This window comes from Centropristis striata, chromosome 7 (assembly GCF_030273125.1).
Source record: "Centropristis striata isolate RG_2023a ecotype Rhode Island chromosome 7, C.striata_1.0, whole genome shotgun sequence".
Classification (NCBI taxonomy): Eukaryota; Metazoa; Chordata; class Actinopteri; order Perciformes; family Serranidae; genus Centropristis; species Centropristis striata.
The window spans coordinates 24265768-24280728 of NC_081523.1; the positions used below are offsets into that span (position 1 = coordinate 24265768).

At 37.6% G+C, this 14961-nt stretch overlaps 3 protein-coding genes across 5 annotated transcripts; all 3 read right to left on the reverse strand.

Annotated features, from left to right (window-relative positions):
- Window positions 1-237: 237 nt before the first annotated feature.
- On the reverse strand, window positions 238-2534 carry dynll1 (dynein, light chain, LC8-type 1). Of its 2 annotated transcripts, none has more exons than XM_059337911.1 (3): window positions 2403-2534; window positions 1538-1676; window positions 238-615 (listed from the first exon to the last, which is right to left on the reverse strand). In XM_059337911.1, exons 2-3 carry the CDS (start codon window positions 1667-1669, stop codon window positions 478-480), a joined length of 270 nt encoding a protein of 89 aa, XP_059193894.1. In that variant the 5' UTR covers window positions 1670-1676; window positions 2403-2534; the 3' UTR covers window positions 238-477. The 2 variants fall into 2 exon arrangements, with proteins under 2 accessions (XP_059193894.1, XP_059193895.1); XM_059337912.1 differs by having other exon boundaries at window positions 2399-2478.
- A 1557-nt stretch (window positions 2535-4091) lies between these two features.
- On the reverse strand, window positions 4092-9911 carry polb (polymerase (DNA directed), beta). Its single transcript, XM_059337907.1, has 14 exons — window positions 9668-9911; window positions 9280-9337; window positions 8596-8662; window positions 7920-7994; window positions 7743-7801; window positions 7483-7532; window positions 7350-7401; window positions 7167-7221; window positions 7017-7089; window positions 6861-6931; window positions 6648-6734; window positions 6448-6515; window positions 5474-5613; window positions 4092-5335 (listed from the first exon to the last, which is right to left on the reverse strand). Exons 1-14 carry the CDS (start codon window positions 9726-9728, stop codon window positions 5241-5243), a joined length of 1011 nt encoding a protein of 336 aa, XP_059193890.1. The 5' UTR covers window positions 9729-9911; the 3' UTR covers window positions 4092-5240.
- Window positions 9912-10812: 901 nt separating this feature from the next.
- Window positions 10813-14202, reverse strand: enkd1 (enkurin domain containing 1). 2 transcript variants are annotated; one of them, XM_059337905.1, is made up of 8 exons: window positions 13781-14202; window positions 13102-13192; window positions 12609-12833; window positions 12246-12418; window positions 12028-12165; window positions 11675-11817; window positions 11347-11483; window positions 10813-11237 (listed from the first exon to the last, which is right to left on the reverse strand). In XM_059337905.1, the coding sequence occupies exons 1-8, from the start codon at window positions 13859-13861 to the stop codon at window positions 11077-11079; spliced, it is 1149 nt and encodes a 382-aa protein (XP_059193888.1). In that variant the 5' UTR covers window positions 13862-14202; the 3' UTR covers window positions 10813-11076. The 2 variants fall into 2 exon arrangements, with proteins under 2 accessions (XP_059193888.1, XP_059193889.1); XM_059337906.1 differs by lacking the exon at window positions 13781-14202 and adding an exon at window positions 13530-13658.
- Window positions 14203-14961: the final 759 nt, after the last annotated feature.

Here is a 14961-nt window from a genome sequence, read left to right on the forward strand (position 1 = left end):
ACTTGTCATGTTTTTCTTCCAGATACAATAGCTGAAAGTGGCATATGTAGACACCTCAACTACTGCAACTTTATTTTATCCCACTTGTAATAAATGTACAGCAAATGTGTCAATACATAATGTAATTATATCTGTCAAACATGACATATCTGGTTATATGGGATGAAATATCCTGTTTTCAATTAGTGTATTATAAAGCAGTGCAATGAAATGAACACACCAAGCATTGGACCCAGACAGCTTAACAGCTACACTTTAATTAAAAAAATGACATGTCTAATGTAACAAGACAAAAATAAATACAAGTGTTTCATCTCTTTAACATGGCCACATTTTTGTTTTTTTATCCTCAAAAACAGAACAAAGTAGAAAGCAGCACAGAAAAAGGCAGCGGCCCCTTGCCAAGGAATGATAAGTGCCTTTGTCGAATCAGTCAGTACTGTATGTATGGTCAGCTGGTGTTGAAAATGCATTCCCTCAGCCGGACTTGAACAGCAGTATGGCCACCTGACCCAAGTAGAAGTAAATGAAATGCTTGGTCTCATGAGTCACGTAGCTGCCAAAGTTCCTCCCAACGATGCAGTGCCAGGTTGGGTTATATTTCTTGTCAAACTCCTGTGTGGGACAAAAACACAATGTATTCATCAAACCCGTGTGGAGCAATATGATGGGAGGTGTGTAGAAGACGGACAAAAATACATTGTACAGTGAAGTAAATAATATAGGTGAAGTTCAATTGACAAACGTCTTATGTTTCTAAATTCTACATTACAACTAACAAGTGATGTGATTTTTTTGGACATTGGATCGTTGTAGCTGGGGAAAACTGTATACTTTTACTTGTTTCACCTCAGAACATACATGTATTACCCTTCCAAGCTAAGAGAAAATACAACATGGTCTCACTAACGAGCACACCCCAGTATTTTACTATAACTCTCAATGATAATGTTACTAGATCATTTTTTATCCAATATTGTCAGGCACTAATTTGGGACAAGTATATACCAAAGTCTAGAAAGCTAAATTACAATTCAGTGTCAAAATGATTTTCTTGGTAAAAATCTCTTTGACGATTTTGCAAATATAGAATCTTTAAAAACTATAGCATAGTACAACTAGTGTAGTAGTATAACAGGCAAAGACTTAGGGGATCCTATGAAAGATAATATACAGATATTACGAAAGGTTTTGAAAAGTTTCTATGACAGAGGCGTGTCCCTCCCTACAGTGATCAGGAATGCCACAATGGAGATAAAATAATGTAGGCATATGGCTTCTGCATGGCTTTCAGCCCAAGAGGAACTTGTTTCCTCAGGAAGAGGGGAAACAATTACAAATACCAGGCTGGGGTGTAACATGAATGCATGATGCACAGGCTGTTTGGAAGTGAGTGCAGAATACCTTTACATCAATAGTTACTGTCACTTTCACAGAAATATTAGATTTTACTCACAAGTTAGTAGCTTAAAGTGACACTGTGGGAAGCTACTTTGTGAATTGAAGTGAATAGGAGATGCGTCAGCATCAGTTTTACCTTTTTGATATATGCAGCGATATCTTTCTCGATGTTGTACTTCTCCAGGGCCTGTGTGGCACACTCCACGGCGTCCTGCTGCATGTCCTCCGACATGTCGGCATTTTTGATCACTGCCTTTCTTTCAGACATGGTTGCCCTGGGAAACCAAAACACAGCGGAGGATTTATCATCTTCTCAGGCGCATTGGCACACACACATATACACAACACGCAGGCACATTGCCTCTCTAGCTCCTGAGCATCCCAACAGTCATCATCGATTAACTAAATCGACACTGTACGGATAACATCACCCAGTAAAGAAAAACAACGGCTAGTTAGTGACGAAGTTCTCATTACATAATAACTGACACATTATATCTGAACTAGCCATTTCTACAAGTGTTGCATAACAACTTCCATCAGCGGCAAGCAGACTGGACGCGCGCTCTGCGTAGTTTCTATGGATACACAAGACATGCGAAATTATCGTCTTAATTTTACCCGAGAAGAGTCCCATGAAATGTGAGGCTGCAAAGCACATTTCTTCTACATGAAAAGGCAAGCCTTGCTCAAACATGTAGGATACCAAAATAAACACCAAATCCTCATAATATAACGTTCGGTATAAATGGGACTTTACACTATCTGAAGTAAGATGTTACAGGGAGACGGGTTTGCTAGTACACATCGCCACTTGCATATTCAGCGATGATGAGCTGTTGATTCGCTAACAGTAACTACCGTTAGCTGCTCATTCATCCCGCAGAAGGAAAATAAACACCTTCTAACTAACGGTAAGCATAGATGTAACCGTTTAGACAATACTGACTTAATTATACATTAAATAATTTTCAACATGCAAAATGATTAAATGTACCTACTAGTCTCCCGTATAGTGTTTGTCTAGTTTAAAGAGACGACCGTTCCTGTTGTGACAACTCCCGCGAAGTGGTTGACACAAAAGTAATGTGGGTGTGTAGCGGTAAGAGACTGCTGCATGACGTGTTGCCATTGGCTGGTATTAATGCACGGGGTGCTATCATTGGCTGATTCGGTCCTGTCTTTCGGGTGTTTCTGTGTGCATTTTATTTCGAACCATCATGCCTTGCGAAACAATCTTTGCCGGGGCGCGAAATTACGAATTCTACTATATCAATTTAAAGATTAGTTTCAATGAGTCCTTTTACATGAAACTGGATAAATACCGCCCTTTAAATTCTTATGAATATTAGTAAGCTATGACTCAACATAACAATAAAAACAGGCCTCCCTTTCAAGGATCATTGGGTAGACTGTCGTTGATTCTTCAGACCTTGCTAATTGCTACTTCTTGCTGCAAGGTCTGTCCCTGAAGCAAAACATATTAACTTTAAAGGACCCATATGTCTGATTCAGGGAGATCTAGTGGCAGAAATTAATTTAATATTCATAACTATGTTTTCATTTGCATATAGTCACCTAAAATTAAGGATTGCTTTTAGTTTTTACTTTGAATGGGCCTTCATATGATCTACACAGGGCACCACAGGAATGAGTTTTTAAACCTGGAAGTAAGTTAGCATTTTAGCGCCCTGGGTCTCCCCTCTCAAACTCAATGAGGATTTTGAATGGGTTTTTGGTTACTAAATACCCCCACTTGTGAATTGAAGTGAAGTTTTTAGGTGTCCTTAAAAAGGCAGGTGCTAACAAGTGGCTCAATGAGACTACATTGGTTGTTGCCTTGTTGGGGACATTGAACATAATCACACGGACAGGAACTCTCTCACTAGTCCGCCTTACAGCCTCTATTCCTGTTTTTCAGAGCATTTGCAAACTGTTGTAGATTGTAGATTAGGTTTATAAACATTTTTTTAGGCTACAGTTTCACTAGCTTGTCAAACTTGCTGGTTAGCTTGTTGGTGACCATCATGAAGCAATTTAAAAAAGTTCAACTTCTGTGTATGAAATTACCTGGACCTTCCGCATCTGTGAGGCCTATGCAGTACGCTAGCTTTTTCTTTTACCCTGCCTCCTGACCGCACAGTCTTAAGGGTCATCCATACATATGATAAAAAGAAACCCAACAACTAAAAGTACAGTATGTCATTCACATTTTTGTAATAAAAAATGTGATAAAATAATAATGTCGTTAAAAATGTCATAGTATAGTAACCAAAATGTTGTATTGTAAAGTAGTGCAATCATAAAACTAAAAATACTGAACGTATTGTAAAAGAAAAAAAAAAAAAGTCATAGTACATAAAGTAATACTTTCAAACATAAGAACTAGGCCAAAATGTGATGAAAGCTACCAGACCAGTTACTGTAAAATCCACCCACAACGGCAAACAAAATATACATTTAGTTAAATGGCAATATGGTTCACATCTTACCCCCCAGCATTGTGCATCTCATTGGCTAATTATAACAGATATTATAACATAAGAAGAAAGACAGTTATAAGAACATTTTCTTCTCGAGCCAAATACTCTATCACTATCCAGTTTTCATGAAAATGAAACACATGGCAAACACAAACACATTTTTTGTTTCAATTTTTCAGAATATTCTCAAAACAAAGGAAAAGGAAATTGTATAATTTCTTTATCAATTTATTTCACTCGTACATGCTCAAAGTTTACAGTTGGACATTCACAAATCCACAGTTTCCCCTCCTTTTCTTAAATATTTTCAGAAATGTTTGCAATCACCCACACACAAACTGAATCCAAGTCCTAATCCTAATGTTCAAGTTTTGTGCTACAGATTAAAATCTGTAACACCAGAGTACATTGAAGCAGTATTTGTTACCTGGGTCACTTATTTTTATCTACTGCTTTTAAAATGCCTCCCCTAAGAAAACACTTAAGACACAATGAATATTGTCCTGAACTGACACATAACACATCATGTTCACATGACCGCATACAAGAGATGAATCCAGGCTACCGGTATAACAGTCACACTCACACCTCAATCAGCAATTGAGGAATATGTTTTCTCATTTATCTCAACAAATCGATTATATTTTTTTTAATTAGCACCCATAAGCAGAAATGGAGCCCATTAACTACAAATAGCATTTGCCTCATCAAGTTTCCTATTTCAGTTTGCCCAAATTAAAAATACTTCAGGTTAAAACGCACACTCTTACATATCTATGGCGAATGAGATTTTAAAAAACAACTATTAAAATTATACAACTGTGTTGTTTGGATATGTAACAATTATACATTAAAACACATTTGCACAACTCAGGTAAAGTATTAAAGGCTAGTTTTGTGGTCTATCATTATACATGATTCAAACACCAACTGTAACAGAACCTTGTCCTCCTAAAGATGACTCTCTCAGGTTATGGTATAATCCCTTTTTGGCATATCAAAAGTATACATGTGGGGTAAAAAATAAATTATTGTTGACATCGTAATTTAATAACCTGCTAAAATATGAAGCCCAAAAGCCTTCAGAAAGACACTACATGAAGAATTGAACCAAAGATATAAACATCGTAATTTTGTTGTGCAGAGCATGTGTGCGTTTTGCTGAAAATGTCATTAAAAGTGGATGATTTCAATAGAAAAAACAAGTACAACAAATAAAAAAGACTTTCACAGTTGTTTTCTTTTCATAGTTAAAACATAGTTGACTAGAATGCAAACACACACATTTGTACACATGCTTCTGATCTGTAGGGAAACTGTAGCCTCAAATACAGTAACTGTGAGTTGTCCTTTGCTTCACTCGCTGCGTTCCTTTGGCTCTCTGTATTTGTAGTGGATATACTCAAAGATGTCTCTCTCACTGTCCACCAACAGAGGCTCCCCTGCCATACCTACAACCGAACCACAAAGAAAATAGCTCATATTAAAAGCTTATAGCATGAATCATTGATCACTCACTGATGCCAGAAGACACACAGGGCTGCAACAGAGTTGAGCAAGGTCATATGTCATATTAGACTCAGACTCACCAGTGACGCCGAGTGGTCGTATGGTGTACTCATTAAGAGTGAAGCCCTTCTCCAGAGCATGAGTTCTCATGTTTTTATTGAAGATATCACTTCCAGTGAAATACAGAACTCCACAGTAGTACTGGTCCTTGGGAATTAACCTTGGTGGAATGGAGAAAAGAGAGTCAGAGAGCAGGAATAGATGCTTCATTCAGAAAACAAATTCAAACAGAAGGTTGCCTTTTTACTATTTTTGGGGTTTTATCCAATTGTACTGGGCCTTGTTGGTACTGTAGTATGTGGAGGCAATGTTTTAATTTTTGGTGGCTGAAACTGAAAATATGGTTGCCAATTTTAATCACACTATATTTTGAGTTATTAAGAGACTATCCAGTAAAACGCATGATTAATAATAAAAATGGGACATAAAAGAATAAGAGCTTTTATAATACATAATGATAAATATTACAGCATGCTACCTTGAAACAGTGACCATGATGTCTTGATGTGTATGCAGTATAATTTTCCATCCAGCTCAAAGATGTGATATTTCACCTTCCAAGACTTGACAAATATCCTTTTTGTTTTTCATTCAGGTTCATGAGCTTATATGTCAGTTGAATCCATTTACACATTTGTTTGTGATGTTTACAGGTTAGGCAGATTCGGGTTCTGTCTGTAATGGCAATATTTAAATATAAGCAAATATTTAAAAAAATATATATTGGGGTGCACTTTTGCTCTCCCTATTTTTACATTTACATTTAATCATTTAGCAGACGCTTTTATCCAAAGCGACTTACAGGAAGAAAAAAGCAAACAATCAAGGTATAGTGCAGTAAGAGCCATTAGCGCGCTTACAAGTACATTTTACATGTTATAAAGTGGTTGTCACTGATCGCAACCGAAAGCCAAGAAATGGTTGCCAATGGCAACCTGGCAACCGTTACGGTCGAGTCTTGAAATAAAGATTTCAGCAACATACAGTAAGGTACCTTATATCAATACGCCTGTGAAGGTATTCTTCCTCATCTTCATCACTCTGCTGCAGCTGGCAGACTCCCTAGAAAACAACATCCAGCACATCGTTACAACAGTCATGTGCTTCATGGGTTGGCTATAGTTACTGCATGACCAAACACAACATCAAACACATGCAGCTTAGCACGAGAGAGAAAATAAGCACAGGCCTCACCATGAACTTAGTGTCCCCTTTGGACAGAGTGTCAGTCACAAACCCAATGGACTCCAAGTGCTCGACCACAGCATGGAGGAGCTTGGGCTGTTAAAAAAAGATAAATTAAACTAAACTAACTGTACAACAGTAAAACAAGTCAAACTTCAATTAGTCACATCAATTAATGTGTTCATTTACAATAGGGTAAGTGAGTAAGTAGAAGAGTCCTACCTGCTTCTGAGTCTGAGATGTGTAGTCTGGGTGGGTCAGCAAAATATCAATATCACCACTTGATGCTGCACCTGGAAATTATGAATATGTGAATCAATATGATTAACAGATAACTCCTATCATGAACTGAACATCAACTCAAAGGCAAAGTTTTACCTCTCCTGTAACTTCCACAGATCGTCCCAATATATTCTGTGTCGATCTTCTCCAACTCTCCAAGAATAAGAGTCTAAAGAGAACGCACAGTGTAAGACAACTCGCAATGAAACTAATTTAAAGAGAACAAAAACTTAAAAGCTTCATCACCTCCATCTGTTCCATTTCAGCACGAGGAATCCTTTTCTCAAATTCCTCAAAGTACCTGAAGGCGGCAAAAAAATCCAGAAAAAACAGCTCATGTATGAATAGAGAAGGACTTTTAAATATTCAGACAATTGATTTTGGTACAAATTAATCACACGTTTAGAAAAAGAGGCAGTTGACCCTTACTTGAGTCCAATTTGTTGATGATGGTTGAGCTTATGCTCAATCTTTTTCAAATCTAGAAAATACAACAGCACATCATTGCACATTTACTTTATGTGGAACAAATTTTTTTTTGGAAGAATTGCACTAAACAAACCTTCTAATGTCTTCACCCCTTCTTCAAAAAACTTCCTGGCAGCAGCAGGGCTGAAGCAGAGACATAGAGAGATGTAGTTTGATACATGAAGTACATACAGAAAAACTACATGAATCAATAGATTTTTACCCATTCCTGCATCCCTCTGGAGCAGCCACTGAAGTGGTAACCCAGTGTATTTAAAGAGTCATGATGCATTTGACTGTGAATGTCTATCAGTTTAAGAATAGGTTTTTAAGCTACTAATTCCAACAACATACCCAATTCCAGTGACTCTGGTGAGGAAATTGATGGAAGAGCTGGTGTCATCGTTGCGAATCTAGAAGTAAATATAAAAATAGCAAATCAGTCTGTGTATTACACTCAAGTTAGCTATCTTAAAACACATACTTTTACAGTGAGGCATTGATCATGTACTACCACGCCCCAACACTCACCTTTTCCAGTTTCCGTAGTTTGCCAGTTTGTAGGAACTCATCAATCTTCTCTGCTATTTTAGCTCCAACACCATCCTGTTGAAATGTGAAAACAAACATTAGGGTGCTGCAGAGTGTGAATCTTACAGTTATGTAAGATGTGCAGAGTAGTGCTGTTGACAAACAAAGGCTACAGCAGAGGGCATCACAGAAACACACAAACATAGCAACAGGAACATGTTGGTGGTAGGAAAAAGAAAGAAAGATTTGAGTTGAGCTTCCAGGCACCATTTCACTGAAATAAACAGTGAGTAGAGCCATTATAATCAAATCATCTGTCAAGAGAATTTCTTCATAGCACACTGTTTTATGAGTAGTTTATCCATGTGTCAGAGACATGCAAGCTAAAAGCACAAGGGTGGCATGATACACATACAATACCAAACATTTATACCGAAAAAAACATACCGATAATACAGAACAGAACAGTATAACAGAACACATCTTGCACTACAATTAGTGACCATTATATTAAGGGTAGTATTTATTGCAGGACTGGACATTGCTGTGTCTCAGTTTGAGACACACCAATGCAGAAAACACATTTTTATATATTCTTTGTGTCAAAAAAAAAAAAATCACCAATGCTGTTTTAAAAAAAAAATAGCCACCTTAAAACCAAATCAAATACACCTACCAATTTCTTGGCCTCTTCCCCATTTCTTATTTTGTTTGGGTACTTGGAGATGGTAGATGCCGCTTTCCTAAACAGGGATAAGCAAACTGATTTGTAAAAGATATATAAAAAAATAAATGTAATGTAATGTGTGTGTGTGTGTGTGTATATATATATATATATATATATATACATACACACACACAAACACACACACACACACACACACACACACACACACACACACAGCAATAAACAGTGTGCGAATAACATAAAAAAATGTCCACAATAAGTAATGAAATATCTTCTCCATATGGCATTAAATGTATTATACACTCAGTATAACACATATAAAGTACATATCTAAAGGTTATAACATTCAGTTTTTGTTTAAACTATTTTTTGGAGAATTGCTATTTCAACTTTATGGTAATTTTGGAAGCTGTAGTGTTATAGAGATGTGTTTGTGTCCACACTCATATATATCAATGAGGGAAAGCTTAATATTTGAAACAGCCTCCAAAATCAACTTAAAGTTGATTAAACACCTCTCTAAAACAGTTTCCATATAAAGTGATTGTTGGTCTTCATAGTTTATGCTCTCTGTGTATCCGACACTGATGCATTGCTTCAACAGTGTTACATTAGTTAAGTTCATGTATGAACAATAATAAAACCCTCGTCCTTAAACAAAGCACACCTTACCTGTAAGCATTGTACTTGTGTATTGCCCTGTTGACGTTTTTCTCATAATTGGCCAGCTCTGGAAACAGAAGTAAAACATCGCATTGCTTATCTTTATCTTATACTCTTGCAGTTTATAGATACTGTTTTAAGATCTGTCAGCTCGGCGGAAGGCAGGGGTATTTAAATGGTTACACTGGGGATATCAGCTTTAGAGCACAGAAAGTCAAGATTTAAGATCCAGGGACACCAGATGACAAACGCGAGACAGAAACAGCATCATTTAACATATTTGTTTAGCAAATATATCCTGCTTATGCAAAGTTACTTGGGTATTTTCACTTAAAAACAGAGCCCAGGTGGTAGCAACTGTTAGCTAAGCTCAACCAATTGGCTTTTCTTCACGTACCCACAAGAAAGTCTGTTATTCCTTCATTTAGGGATTCCTGCGGCGCTTTCCTCTTGCTCATTGTTACTTTTGCGATCTCTCAGATTTCCGTTGTAGCCTTAAACGGTCTTATAGCGATGCATGAAAAGTTAAAACCTCTTTGATATTTTGACTAGCTTCTAACTAGCACATTAGCTAGAACAAGCCCGAACAATGACCGTAGGACGTAGAGGGGGTGGGCAGTGCGTGACACGTCACACAGAGTTGTGACGTCAGTCCTCGTAGAAATTCAAATAAATATTTAAGATATCGTCACACTGTTAAAATAGTTAAGTCATTTTTTGTCAAAATTGTTTTTTTTGTTGCCTAAATCATCTCCTCATGACGCCGGCCACCTATGGTAAAATCACCTACATCCTCAGTTGATCAGATCATGTGATTTCACCCCACCCCAAGATAATGGCCTATGTCAAGTGTGTGACTTAAGCAGATTTAAATAAAGTGTGACTTAGGCAATTTTTTGAACATGCCTTTGTGACTTAAGCAAGATATGGTAACACTTTATTTTTAAGGCGTCTACATAAGAGTGACATGAGCGTGTCATAAACATGACATGACATGGGATGTGTCATGAACATTAATGACACTTTGAAGTAACATCAATGCTCATGATACTTGTCATGTCATGTTTCTGACAGGCTTGTGTGACTCTTATGTAGACACCTTAAAAATAAAGTGTTACCATATCTAACAAAGGCATGTTCAAAAAATTGTCTTAAGTCATTTATTTCTCTTAAGTTACATAATTTACACACAGTGTTATTACTATGTCAATAACCATCCTTTGTTACATCCTTTTTGAGTTTGAAGTTTTTTTGTGTTTCCTGCAAAACCTGAAAAAATGAGTTAGGTGATTATTTTAACAGGGTGATGATATTTGTGTTTTTGCATACACACTTGTTTCTTGTTTGAAATAAATGATTTAAAAAAAAAATAGTTCAAATCAATAAAATGACATACCGACTGTGTGTAAACTGTACATTGTATGTTTTAATACCAAAAATTAAAAATACATATACATGTACAATGACTTCCGAAAAAATAATCTTTCTTACACCAACCATCAGCTACTTTTACACAAAGACAAAACTAATCACATCCAGGTATGCAATAATAAGGAGCTACTGGTTTTTATTGTTTAGTTTACAGTGCATCTACTTATTTCTCCCAAGAGAAAACTGCATGTTCAGTATTCAGTTTCTAATATTGCATTTTTAATTTACAAAAAGAACATTTTCTTAAAACAATAGTCTATTTTACAAGGTTCAGCATTATGTTACATAATGCAAAAAATAAAATTAATCTCAATAAGCAGTGATTTTACAGGACCATTTGCTCCTCTTCTTTTTCTCCCCTCCTTTCCTCATGTGTTAGGAATCTATTTTTACATAAACTTTATCCCTGGAAAATATTTTAATGGCTTCCTCGATTTCAGAAAGCCGACAATCAAGATGCCCCCGACGTGAGCGAATGCTCAGATTGTCAGCTTTGAGAGGGAGTGACAGCAGCTCGGTCACCAGCGAGCGATGGGCTGAGGACAGAATATAACCAAAATTAGAAAAAATAATTTTCACTATACATGTAACACCTTAAGGTAATGTTGCCATCATTAATATAGGGGCAGAACAACAGAGACATACTCTCTTTGAGGGACTTCAGTGTCTCCTGTCTCTCACTCTCAGGCATCAGGGTGTGACCAGCTGGAGCTGAGGGGTCAGGTGCATTCCTCTTCCTCTCCTCCTCCTCTTTAAGCCACTGCTCCTTCCTTTCCTCAAGACTGTGAATGTGTGTGTGTAAGTGTCAGTGAGAAAAACAGAAATGAGCAATTGTAGTAGAATGGGGTCAGAAATTGTCTAAATCTACCCGTTGAGAAGAGTCATGTGATTGTAAGAAATATTTACACCGTCAGCTTTATATGATGGTGTGATTTCAAGGTAAGGATTTTTTGTAAGATAAAAACACACTCACTACTGAGGCACCTGCCCCTTGATTGCGCTGGGGATAGGTTTGTCTTGAAGGTTTGACAGTGACTGGGACCGACGCATCAAAGTTTTTCCTGCAGACCGGGCATTATGTTTAACGAAGTCTATAGCCTGGCCTTGCACCTGTAACTGTATTGAATTAAAACAAAAAGGAAACATTGCAGATACACATAAAAGTTAATTAAATGCACAAGTATGCCATGTGTTTGATCAATTATTTTAGAGCAAAATACAAGAGTTGCCACATCTACTCTGCTCTTGTCAAAATCAATATACTAAACTACTTATTGGTCAATCGTGTGAATGTGTAAAGAAAAAAAAAATATTGGCAATTCTCACTTGCAAGTCCTGTATGGAGTTGCAGGATGCTGGGCGTTGCAAAGCTACAGGAGAGCTTTTGGAGCGTGGTCCTTTTGGGGCAGTAGAGTGGGCCTTCAGAAAGTTTTGACACTGTGGTTTGGCAGTTGGGCTAGAAACCTGCATGAAAGAGATTAAAAGTGATCCAGAGGAAATACTCATAACTCAAGACTTTTATCTTCCACAGACATGTTCCCTACCTCTAGCTGGACCATCACCCTGGATGGGACGTTCTGGTATTTGGAGGAGGTCCAGAGAGCTTTGACTGGAACCTGACGAGACTGTGCTCTCTCAGCATCCTGCTCTTTGCAGCGTCTTTGGATCTCCCTGAGCCGACGCACATTCTCTTTACCAAAGTCATGTACCCGCTGTTCTGAGGGTCAAGAATTATAAAAGTACAAAATGTACTTCTTTATTTTTATATAGGATTAGTTAGACTCTTACTTACTATAACAACTCAAAAATGGAATACAAGAATTAAGAACATAACCTGATATGATCCCTTAGGACAAAAGAGAACTGCTCTTTTTTTGCATAGCACAAATTTACTCAACTGCACTCACTCTGTTTGGGAACAGGGGTGAAAGAAACACCCTCTAATTTGAGTAGTTCCCCCACTACCCCCCTCTGTCCACGTTCCAGAATATGGGTGGCATTAGGGCTGATACGGGGACGGTGTGCTGGGGTACGAGCACTGTAGCAGCCAGGATACAACACAGGATCTGGAGCAAGCGGCCCGGAGAGCAGGGCCAAAGTCCCATCATGGTTTCCCTCTAATCGACCACGTGCTGGAGAAGAAAACTAAACAAGGTCACTTGAGAGGCATAATGTTTTATGAATAAAACACATGAAGAAATTATGTCTGAAATAGCATTTTCCTACATGTGATTGATCAGGGACCTTGTTGATTAAAAGCACTTGCAGAGTTGTGTTGGTTTGATATCTAACAAAAGGACATATATGTATTTCTATACATTCACATATCACATTAGGTTTACAGCCCAAAATTATGGGGAGGGGGTTATAATATAGCAGAGCCCAGTGGCTGCATCTAACCTGAAGCAGGTCGTTTGTAGAACTGAGGAAACAGAGATGGGTCAGGGGGGATTGGTCCTGATATTGATGAAGGTCCCTCACACATCTGAAGCTGTAAATTATACAAAAAGAAAACGGTAAAATGACACAGCATCAACTGAGCATTATATTTAAAGTAAAATACAAACATACATTTTTCACAATGATAAGCTGGTAATTGGTTAGTGAACTTAATGACAAGCAAGGTAGTGAATAACCAATAACACAGGTGGCGTAATGATAACTGCAGTTTTATAACAAAATACTAACATTGAGGGTTTTAAATGAAATAACAGACTGAATACTTTTCAGAAGTGTAACGTTTTTCAGAAGTCAGCATGCGTGTGATTACAGTGCAGTCATTACACTCGGATAAAATGAACGAATGAATAAATAAACAAATACGGTACATAAATCAGTCGTCTTGAGGTCAAAGCTATGAGAATCCCTCTTCATCCAGCGTTACATCGCTTGCTAACGGTGCCTAACGCGGTCTAACTATAGCCATTGTTAACTTAATTAGCCAGCTTGTTGTAAAGTTAGCTAATCAACAAAGGCTCTTTTGACACATCACTCCTCAGAAACGAAACATGCGTCTTTGTTAACGTCGTACAGAAAACGTTAATCGGTTACGTTGCATAAAGTAGTCAAATAATTTCACCTTTAATGTAGCGTCTTGTTTATCTGTGGAGGATTTTCCTGAAGGCTGATGACGCTGAAGTATCAACACTTGTTTCAGCATTCTTCACCATGACAACAGGGCTGCCGCGCATAGAATTACACTTAATAGAAGAGAGAAGATCCCTCAAAATAGTCTCCGGTTTACATAATAATTACTCAAAATCAATTAAAAATCCTTTGACTGATAAACAGCTGAGGGCCTATCAGAAACAAGACGCCGACACAGCCACACATTTATGACAAAAATAGCCTACAAATAGTGTGTTATTGCCTACTATATATAGCGCATTATTTTGGAAACGAGTCATAAAGGGGTTGGAGATAATTATAAAAATGAAGCGAAAAAAATATTACATATAATTAGGCTAAATAAATAACGTACACCTCACGATTTAATGGGTCGTTAGTCTCGACAAACTGGTGTTTACCTGCGCTCAACTGCAGAGTTGAGTTCTAGCAGATATATTTCTATTGTAATCCTGCTGGCGTCTCTATGTGAGAGTTTGCCCTGAGTGTTGCCTTTTGGTTTAACCAAAATACCACCTCCTAATTCAATACGAATGCCACACCCAAATCCAAACCAACGCTGTAATCTTGATTTCTACAATGTATTAAAATACAACTAGTTGAGTGTTGGAGCCGGATGGAGAGTTAAATTGCACTCATTCTGAGATTAAGATCTGCCTGACAGGTTGTCCTGAGGGCAAACATATCATGGGTTTTCAGGGATATTAGGCAGAGGTCACCCCCGAGTGGTGTAAGAGTCGTATTACACCAAAACAAATGCAGCATTTCAGTCATGTGTGCTTCCCGATGTAGTTTCACACTGGCAGTACCTATAATAATAAGCATATAATAAAATGTAGCCATTCCAAGTATATTTCTTATATTCTCTTGTTGTTTCAACTTAAATTACAAAAAAATTGAAAGATGTTTACTTTACTTTATATAGGCTACACTGGAATGACATAATCGGGCAGATTGGTCGATCCCAAAATACACACCTCCCGAGCACCAGAGATCTTCTCAATGCTCACAATGTGAACTCGAGGTACATGTAAACATTTACGAACAGTATACTCTTTGATAAGTTTTTTTTACTCAATGTCAATTGCACAACGGCCCCGCCCTCGGCCAGAGGTCTGACTCGCGCCTGCCCAG